Raw genomic sequence first — 11,039 nt, 5'->3', positions numbered from 1 at the left:
TATTTATAGGAATGCTGTCAAAGATGAATAGATTTGATTGAGCATGTCACGAGTTTGAATTCTGCCTCTAACTAAAAGCTAATATTTAAATAGAGAAGAATACGAATAGGGTTATTATTCACCACGTTTCGAATTGTAGGTCAATTGATTCTCTTGAATTTATCGGTTAGCCAAAATAAAAAAATCTATGATGCAACTTCTGAGTCACTTCAACTCTCAACTTCTGTAATATTTTACGAAAAGATCATAAAAAAATGTCATATTGAATACATCATGAAGCTACGATGCGATAAGTACCCTTCTATTTCTCAAGTAACATAAAGCCTGTCGTTGAGCCTCCCATTGCCCACTAGCTTGTTACTTATGTGAGCTACCGCTTTGATTCGAGCTGCTAATATGAGTTGGGTGAATTTTTTGTTTAACTAAGCCAAAGTTCTAAAAAGTAATTTGAAAAGTATTTTTAGTAAAATAGCGTTAGGGGCAGATTTGATTTAATAGATGGAAGGAGGGCATTTCTGAGTCATTTCCAATACGTGAAGGCATTTTTGATCTACAGGCGTAAGGGAGGACAATCTAATCCAATACATGCAGGGAGGATATTTTTGAACCATTTCTAAAACATTAGTGGCATTTTTGACTCTTTCCTATATATATATATTTTTTTTAAAATTCAGTTTTCTTTGTTCTCTTTTTGTTTTCTTTTAGAGCCGAAAACAGTTTCTGGTATTTCGAAAGACTAGCTTTAACGGGTTTTTAGTTATTCAAACTAAAAACTGTATGTAATAATAGCTGCTCCGGCAAGTATCGTATCAAGTTAAGTGTTAACTTAGAGGTTGAAACAGGTCAATGTCGATTAAAGGAGTGTGTGTGTGTGTTTTTTTTTTTTTTTTTTTTTTTTTTGTGTGTGTGTGTGTGTGTGTAGGCACACACCCTTAGTGGGCGTTTGGACATAATAAAAATTGTGAAATTTGAAAAAAAAAAAAAAAAGTGGTACTCCCTATGTCTCAATTTATGTGTCTTACTTTCCTTTTTGGTTTGTCCAAAAAAGAATATCTCTTTTTATATTTGGTAAGTTTACAATTCAAACATCTTTCATGATAAATTTAAAACCACAAGATTAAAAAATATTTTACTACACCACGCGCATCTTTAATTTAGGACCCCCAAGTTACAAAAGTCTCTTTTTATTCCTTAAACTTTTTGCCCAGTCAAACTAAGACAATTAAATTGGGACGGAGAGAGTAATATTTGTTTTCAAGTTGAAAATGATATTTGAAATTTGGAATTGTGTTTGGACATGAATACAAATTGGAGTTATTCTTGTTTTTTTGTGAGTGATTTAGAGTGAAAATTCTGAAAACAACCTTTTGATTTTTCAGAATACCGGAATATAGTACTCTTAACAATTTTATGTCCAAACAGTTTTCATGAATAAAATTAAAAAAAAAAAAAAGTGAAAATTATCCATGGCCAATCGGGCACGTAAAAATCCTCCACACACATACCCACAAAAATGAAACAGAAAATCTCCATTAACTGACTCGCATTGTAAGCTGACAGTTTGCATGTGAGTAAATATAATTTTACTTGTATGATTGTGTAGACACACATGTATTTACTTTTGATGTTTAGGATAATCAGTTAGCTGAGCTTTACTATGATTTTGTTCCGTTTTGCTCCTAGGAGTAAATGATACTGAAAGGATCATTATGCAGTTTGGATAAAAGGACTAATAGATAATGGAGAATTGTTAAACCCAGGCACAATGGTTCTAGCAGTTGAAATTTTGTCTAATAGGAAATGCTTTTATCTCACCGAGGATATGACGCAGATAGGAAGTCATGGAGTACACGACTCAGGGTAGTAAGCTAGTAGGTAGTTGTGCGTGTCACACTTCGTATTACTTTTGTAGTTTCTTGTCCTCTGATTCTTTTTATTATCTGTTGTGTCTTGTACCCCGATTGACATGTGATATTATGTTAGTTACGTTATTTTTTTTTTCTTTCTCCAAACTGCTTTATCATGCTTTATTTAGTATTTCTCCATACTGTTATTTCTTTTTCTGGACTGATGTGGTTGCTTTTCTTTGGTAGTCTTCGAAACAACCTTCTACCTCCATGGTAGGGTAAGGTTCTACACTCTACCTCTCTGTGGCAACCCCTTACTTGGGATTACTTGGTATGTTGTTGTTGTTGTTAGGAAATGCAGAGATTATTAATCAGATGGATTGAGGAAATAATTACTTGGATATGTAAGATTGGTTTTTTGGTTGAAAGGAGTAACTTTTTGTGTGGGATGAAATGTAGAGTTAATGCGTAATAGAGTTGAGATCAGTTGGAAAACTCTAATAAAGCTGAAGATGGATAAATTGGTATTATTCTGAAGTGAATTTCAACTAAAACTGTAATGCATATTGCTCGAAGCAACCAAAATTTTCTTTATCAAAGAGAAATCAACATACCTTTGGGAATACCATTGGATAGATATTGAAAAGCAAAGAATAGGGTACTTCTGAAGGAATCAATTTTCTACGCAACCTTTTAGAATATAATTTGTAAGACTCACCAGCTAACTCAAATCAAAGTAGGGCTACGATTATGCTCGTATATCCCTCTTCTATGAAGTAGACGTTGTTAGCATCTATGTCTAATTTTCCTTTAAGTTAGCTATTCAAGTTTAGCTTCATTTTGCAGTTGAATATAATCTCATCTCTTACTTTTACTTTCTTAGCTCAATATTTTGTGGCACAGAATTCAAGTTGTTATCGAGATTTCCTTTAACATTGTGTAGATTTCTTATGATCTTCACCAATTGCCATAGAGTGTGTACTAATCTTGTAAAGAAACTAACTGGAGTGTACTGATCTTGTAAAGAAACTAACTGCATTGTATCAGTCTCACCTTCCTGTGGAACTCCAAAAGGCATTTTATACTTAGCTACTTCTTACCAGATTAAAAGCCACAATGGTAGGCTCTAGTCTAAAGAAAAACATAGTAGGGTTATAACTGAATAGAATCTCTTGCCCTTTGTTCCTTCTTTTTGTGATCGAATTATAATCTTTTCTTCATGCTGGGCGCTATTTCTTGCAGTTGTCAATTAGTGTTTCCAAACTGTTGTATTATGGTAGCAGGACAGTTCTTTAGTCATGCTTTTCAATTAGTCTGTGGCTGAATATAACCAAACGACATTGTCTAACACATGTTTTTTTCTGAAGCTATATACCCTATTTATCACAATAGTGTGAGGACAGAAAGAAACTTCAATAATAAATGTTATAGAATGTACAAGCAGATCTTCTAGGAACTTGCTATAACCTAGCACTTGATCCAAATCTTGAGTAACTAAAGTTCTGGCTATTTATACAACTAAAAAAAGGCGTACTTGGAACAGGTATGCATTTTATGAGCCGACTAACTGGCCATGATAGAGCAGCTATCCCAATACACATTTTCCACTGCTCCCAATTCAACTTCTCTGTAGATGCAAACTTCTCAAACATTTCTACCATTGCAACTTGGATAATGACTATCATTCCCACTATCACCCAAAAAAAGCTTTTTGTTCTTAGCTCACTGAGGAGATTCCCTTCATACTTTCTCAGGTTGAATATGTTGAATAGTTGGCAAAGCACAAAGATGTTGAAGATCATGGTGTCCTTTTCCTTGTCACTTAATTGGTATTGGATGGTCAGCAACACTGAGATCAGGTACAGAGCTTGGCCCACTATATTCTTCCACATAGTATTGGTTATAAATGGCTCATTTTGGTTAGTTGGTGGCTGCTGCATGAGCTTTGTTCCAGGCCTGTCTATAGTGAGAGCAAGAGCTGCTAAGGTGCCCACGATCAGCTTTACCCAAAGAACCTGAAGTGTTGCATAGGGAACATTGCCTGCTGAAATTACTGTGACAATGTTGATGTTCTGGGGCTTGCTAGCTGAAATTGCTGTCACAAAGTCTATCACCAAAGAAGCAATAGTTGCTGTTAGTTGGTATTGGGTGAATATCTGAACCTTGTCGTATGTGGTTCTTCCCCAATTTAGAACTCTAGCTATGGAAGCAAAGTTATCATCCGTGGTGACAGTATCTGAGTTGTCTCTTTCTGTGTCAGTTCCTTGATTACCCAGTGAAAGCCTCACATTGGCTTCTCTAAGAACTTCGGCATCACCCTCTCTGTCTTCAGTAACTGCAACAACGTGACCTTTCTTTTGCAAGCATCGTACCATCAGAAGCTTGTCCAGTGTTGAGGCTCTTGCGATCACACAAATTTTTTCAACTCTCTCCAATCTTTCATCTTCAGCATATTCTTGGAATTGTGTTCCTTCTAGGACTTCTCCAGTGGATATTTCATGATTGTGATCAATTATACCACAATCAATAGCTGATGCACGAGCTGTGTGGATATCATCCTTTGTAAAGATTTTGATGTTCACCCCAGCATCTTGGCAGTCCATCACAGCTTTCCTTGCTTGTTTTCTACATGGAGCTTTCAGTCCTATAAATGCTAATAAAATTGAATCATCTTCTTTGAGGTTGGGATGGAAATGCCCTTCGTGATCAATCTGATGTTCTGCTGTCACACTTCTATATGCAAAACCAACGCAGTGCAAACCATCCATTTTCATCTTTGTAATTGTTCGCTGCAAAGCTGCTCTAGCATCATCATTTATATCTTGGATATCCCCGGTCTTCTTGTAATAACGTGAACACATGGCCAGTATTGCCTCTGGAGTTCCTTTGTGGTGCATATGCACTCTGCTGTCAGCATTCCTCCTAATCAAAATACGCCCCTGGTATTCTGAGTTGAAGCTTTCCGCGGGGACAATTGTACAGCTGTTTTTCAGTTGTTCTACATCCATCTTCATGCTTTTGATTCCCCAGGCCAAAATTGCATTTTGAACTAGATCCTCAATGTGTTCAAATGAAGATCCTGGTGGGATCTTGGTAGTGTTCAGAGCCATTCCCTCATGAAGCAGATCAAGAATTTCTGGTGCAAATGAGGAGAAACTATCTCTTCCAATATACTCTTCACCTAGCCAAAATTGGGTGACCTGCAGAGAGTTTTCAGTCAGTATGCCTTCCTTGCTTGTACAAATCACTGTTGCGGACGCAATTGCTTCACAAGCTGAGAGACTTCTGACAACTGCCTGATCAGCGACCATCTTCTTGGTTGAGTAAGCTATAGCTAGTGCACAAGCTAACGCTAAACCTTCTGGAATGGCCGCTGATGCAAGTGCAACTGGAGTTGCTAGAATACCAATAAAGTCTTTCCATACATCTTGTATACTTGTCTTACCTCCAACGAAGAACTTTCTGCCATTGTTTCGCATATTTCCTGTGAAATAACGGACCAGCAGCACCAAGAGAACCAGGGAACTGGCTCCCAGACCGACCTTTGCTATATGCGAGGTCAGTTTGTGCAGTTTCTTCTGTAAAAGTGATTTATGATCATGATTGAAGCAAGTTGGACTTATGATTTCTGCCAATGCTGTATTCATGCCGACCGCTGTGACAAGCATCCGACCGTTACCCCTCAAGACTTTGCTACCAGATAGCAAGAACAGGTTGCAGCTATTGTTAACTTCCACAATGTCATTTTTCCTTGTTATGGTTGATTCATCAATTTGCAGGGATTGCTGATCTATGTATATCCCATCAGCTGGGACTTGATCTCCAGCTTTCAAGCGAATGACATCTCCAACAAGTACTTCAGATAATAAAATACGCATATCTTTCCCGTTTCTAATCACAGGAATGAGGACACTTTCAATAGGCCTGCAAAGTTCATAAATTTGCTGTTTATGCCACCACCAACAACAAGCAGAGAGAATGATGGCAAGAAACACAGCAACTAATATGATGCTCCCATCTAAACATCCTTTCAGCCCATGCTTTTTGATGCCAAAACCAAGGGATATAACAGCATATAGTAGTACAATGATCATGTTGGGATCTTTGAGGTTCTTCAACAAGATTTGCGAAAGATTTATTTGTGGCTTCTTGTATGTGTTGGTCCCAAAATGTTTGCGCCGGGAAGCAACGTCACCTAGGATACCCTTCTCAGCATCAGCTTTCAGGACAGACAACAATCCTTCCACCCCATCAAGCTTTCTAAGCTGTTCAGCGTCTCTCAATCGAACAAGTTTTGCTAAAATTGGCTTGCTGATGCTTGAAAAACATTCTGGTTCGATATCAACTGCTGTATAATAAGATTGAGAGCGCGAAAAGTTGCTCAAGAGCTCACTCTTGTTTTCAGCCACAACCTTCCTGGCTGTAAATAGCAATGCCCTGGCAGTAGAGAGAATGTGAAAGGCTAGGCGCCATCTCTTCCTGGCTAGGGAGCTTAAATAAGGCGTTAACTGCACTTGCAAGATCATGTCACACATAATTTTGGTATATCCCGATGGGTAACTGAGGACGATGATTCTAGTTTGAGAATTTGGTAAGTTCAGAATCTTCTTGAAATTTCTTCGATATATAAACTGATAGATTTTTTAAAGAGGAAAACCTGGATTATCTTGCTGCATTGATAAGCAGATCGCCTCAAAATTTATACACAAAAGTAATCCATGGGGACACCGTGTATCGTACAGTGGCTGTTAGGAGCTAGGAGATGATATATTCTTGGAAGTTGCAAAAACAAGTGAATGTTATTAAAGATGTTTGTTTTGCATTTTGTATGATATATTCTTGGAAGTTGCAAAAACAAGTGAATGTTATTAAAGATGTTTGTTTTGCATTTTGTCTTCTTGTTCTTGACTTGAACAATGGTCTTTGTTTAAGCTTATAAGAGTGTTGAATTCCAGCTTGGGTATGTGTATAAGTACTCGCTCCGTCCCATAATAAGTGTCACCTTAATAAAAAATAACTATATTAAGAAACCAATGATGAAATGTAAAGTTTATCAAATTACCCTTATGTAAAAAAAATATTTTTCTCTCTTGATGATTAGAGCATGCACAAGTAGTTCATCTTTTGGCATTAGGAATCCAACCATTATCATTTAGAGTACTACTACTTCTTTTGCCTCTTACTAATCCTATCTTCCATAGGTCAAAATTTTCATTTTCATGTGAAAATCAAAATTTGACACTGTGAATCTAACTTTTGGCCTTGAATAAAGAAACTTGCCATTTTTTGTCCAAGGGCAAAAATGAAAAAAACTAGTCAATATGCATTAGTATCCTAAGGTGACACTTATTATGGGACAAAAAAAATTGAGTCTGGAGCCAAAATGGCCCAATAAAAGACACATTGAACCAAAATACCGCATAAAAAAAGAGAGGCACAAAAGTACGTTTAACGCAGTAAATTACTGCGTTAAAGGACTTAACCGTAACGACACGATTAAGTCCTTTAATGCAGTATTTTACTGCATTAAAGCATATACCTTCTTGTCTTTAGCGCAGTAAAATACTGCGCTAAAGGACCTATTTGTTTTGGTTAAACTTTCTTTCTTTTACATTTTCACACTTTTTACGTACTTTAGCCATATATTAATCATGCTCTGAGACTCCGGAACTTCAATATTTTATATAGAACCCTACTTATTTTTATGCGATTAATAAGGTAGGCTCAATATATCAAGGATACGCAATACTTCGGATTGTCGTTTTAGTGGTTGAAAAGTGCTTGAAGTCCTTGTTCTCATTAGCTTTAAGTTATTTATGTTTTAGGGTTTCATGTTATTTTTAAATTAATGCATAACTTTATTTTGAATATGTCACGATTTTTTTTATTATCAATTTAGGAGGTGACACTGTAAACGATAATAAAGACAAAGATAATATTTATAAATATAAATAGATACGCAAAAAATATATAATGCTTACTTAAACTGTACAACACTATTGTACATACACTATCTTGGATGGGTCCCACATGTGGTATGCCTGAGACTATCCTTAGGCCTAAGGCTCATACCATCTCCACCGCCCTCGCCATCGTCTCTACCCCCTTTTTCATCTTAATAAGAGGGCGCTTTAAGCCATGATCATCCCTCGCCTTTGCGCCCTTCTGCATAACGTGCTCCTTCTTGGGATCTAATCCCCCTGGTACGCTCAAAATCTCAGGCTGATTTTGGATTGGAAACGAGACCTCGTTCTCATCGGGAGATTCCACCGCAGGCGCCGAAGGATGAACTTGAATAATATATAAAAATTAGTACAATTTCTTATTTATATTGAATACATTAAGGTTTGTTGAATAATCAAACTTGGTTTGTTGAATAATCAAACCTGTGTATCGAAGGGTGCCTGAATACGCTCCTGAGATGGGCCTGGTGCAGAATATGAAGTAGTCTCATGGACGAGATACTGTTCGAGGTCCAAATAAAGGTTAAAAAAATTAAATAAATATTCATTTTATATTGAATAAAATTAATTTTTACTAAAAATCTTACCTGTGACTTGACAGTCTCATGAGAAGATACCTCTGGCTCGGTAGGTCCATGAGAAAATGGCTGAGTGGGTTGCTCTGGTGGACCCACTGGTGCCGAATCCTAAAATATAAAAAATTACGAAATAATAAGTAACATATATATTTAAAATAAGTACTTTAAATAATCAAATAAGTATTTTAAATATTCACCTTATATTGAATAAAATTAATTTTTACTACAAATCTAACCTGTGGCTCGACAATCTCATGAGAAGACACCTTTGGCTAGGCAGGCCCATGAGAAAACGCCTGAGTGGGTCACTCTGGTGGACCAACTGGCGCCCAATCCTAAAATATAAAAAATTACGAAATAATAAGTAACATATATATATATATATATATATATATATATATATATATATATATATATATATAATATAAGTACTTTAAATAATCAAATAAGTATTTTAAATACTAACTGGGATTAAAAGATCATCGAAGTCAAGAATCTTGGGACCGTTTAAATTTCTCACTGGCCGCTCATCATCTAATGATGCGCGAAACGCTGCCCAATCGATGTCATCACATTCCTCCATATACGCATTCTCGCTGGGCTAAGATTAAGACCCGTATATCTCCGCAAGTAGGCGCACCCCAGAAACGTAGGTGATCGTCACCGAGTTACCACTGGCCTGGAACGACTGTGGATCCACTAGAAGGGGGAACGGCCTCTGGAATGGGAGCGGCCTCATCTGCCTCATCTACTAGATGATATCCTCTACTACCAGGTGCTCTAGCAGCACCACGTCCTTCTTCTCATGCCGCCTGATACTCACCCTCTGGGACAGGATCATCCATGCGCCGAAACTTTCTTGCCGGCCGGATATCGTCCTGGGATATCCGCACCATCTCCGCCGCAAGCCTCGCAACCCTAGGGTAAGACATATGCTCTAACCCCAATATGCGTAATCGTTGTATGGCCACCAGCTGCATTTGTGCTCAACAGTTAAAAAAAAATAGTTATTTTTAAAACGTAATAATTAATACAATTAAAAAAAATTAAATACAATAAACTTACCAATGCCTCGTACTGCCTCGCGAGTGTTGTTTATCCAACATCCCTTGCGGGACGCAAAACTGGATTGCCAATCAATTGGCGTGTGATCCTATGATACCAATGCATGTAACCCATGATGGGAGTCGCATGACCGACCACCGCTAAAGTCCCCAACCTGTCCCATCAATGCTGGAGTTGGATACTTATGAAATCCAGAAATGCATCATCGATGACCGTTCGATCGTCCAGCTGGTAGTGTCAGAGCTCATGACGAATGCCAAGGGTTATATTCTGAGTATACCCAAACTGTCCTAAGACACGCTCGGGTATGTGGTCCTTAACGATGTCCAGGTGTATCAATGGACACCGCGGCCTCCACACGGCCTGACCAGCCCTGCAAAAGGCCGGTAACCCATCCAAAATAACAGCGTACAGCGCCCATATAAATAGCTGCATAAAATATAGATACAAATTAGTGATCACCAAGTAGAAAAGACGTTTAATTAAATTAATAATTTAAAGTTAAATAGTTTTACCGCATCGTCGTCATCTGATCAAGCTGGTCCCAGAATGGAAGAATATTGTGGTGCATAGCTACATCTCGGTCCAAACCTACCATCCACCTCCTCGGCAGGGCATGTCAATACCAAGGTAATGCCTAGGTACGGGCTGAAAAGGCAAAAAGATCCTCTCCCATGCCTATAACTGAAAGCGAGAGGTTTGTTTGCATTAAAGGAATGCACACTTAAAATATTAACTAGAGAAATACAAAAAATCCACATGCATTGCTGATACGACCAACAGACGCTCAACATAGGCATCGGTAGAAGTACGCCAAAACAGCACCGACCCAGCTGTAGTCTCCTAAGCGGTCCAGATGCTCCAAGAAGATCAAATATCGTAAGCTGACATAGGCACTCGATGTGTTCGGGAGCAAGATGCCCCCGAATATAATAAGCAGATACAAACGGGCATGATGATCAACAACATCCTCAGGAATGTCATCTTCAATAGGAGGCTCTGTGAGCAAATAAGTGCAAAGTGCACTAATTTGGACCTGACTCAATCTCGAGACCTAGGCCACAGCACTAGGCATGAAGTGGGTGAGCCTAGTCAACTCCGACACCTATGTCCTACTAAGAGGAGGCTCGTACCGATTGTATAATGGCTCTCCATCTACCCGTAATCCAAATAGGACCTCCACATCCTGAAGTGTAATTGTGGCCTCAACAGGGCGTAAACGGAAGGTATGTGTCTCCAGCCTCCACCGCTCAACCATGGCCGAAATGAGCGCCTAATCATGCTGTACCCAACCAACGGACACACAACGATAGATACTGTCCCGATACAATATCTCTAAGAAGTGAGGGTGTGCGGGGCGCTTCCGTAAAAAAGCCCACGCTCTCTGCAGCCTACGAGGATGGAGCCTAGTAGCTATCCCTATAGCACTAGTCCATAATAACTCAGACCTATGATTGTCTTGCAAAGAAAGTACTGATCGGTCATCGGGCCCCTGGTGAACAGCGGGCCCGGGTGAACATTGGGATCCATGAAAGAGTCGTGTCTGTAGAAACTAAATTATTCATTATTCTTGAAATTAAAGTGAA

General features: G+C 38.4%; 1 protein-coding gene across 1 annotated transcript; it reads right to left on the bottom strand.

Annotated features, from left to right (window-relative positions):
- Positions 1–2,718: 2,718 nt before the first annotated feature.
- LOC132061850 (calcium-transporting ATPase 12, plasma membrane-type-like) lies at positions 2,719–10,051 on the bottom strand. Its single transcript, XM_059454517.1, has 7 exons — positions 9,969–10,051; positions 9,822–9,882; positions 8,398–8,496; positions 8,234–8,311; positions 7,920–8,069; positions 3,416–6,355; positions 2,719–2,904 (listed from the first exon to the last, which is right to left on the bottom strand). The coding sequence occupies exons 1-7, from the start codon at positions 10,049–10,051 to the stop codon at positions 2,719–2,721; spliced, it is 3,597 nt and encodes a 1,198-aa protein (XP_059310500.1).
- Positions 10,052–11,039: the final 988 nt, after the last annotated feature.

Source organism: Lycium ferocissimum, chromosome 1, assembly GCF_029784015.1.
Source record: "Lycium ferocissimum isolate CSIRO_LF1 chromosome 1, AGI_CSIRO_Lferr_CH_V1, whole genome shotgun sequence".
Classification (NCBI taxonomy): domain Eukaryota; kingdom Viridiplantae; phylum Streptophyta; class Magnoliopsida; order Solanales; family Solanaceae; genus Lycium; species Lycium ferocissimum.
This window is presented reverse-complemented; position numbering and strand designations above follow the sequence as displayed.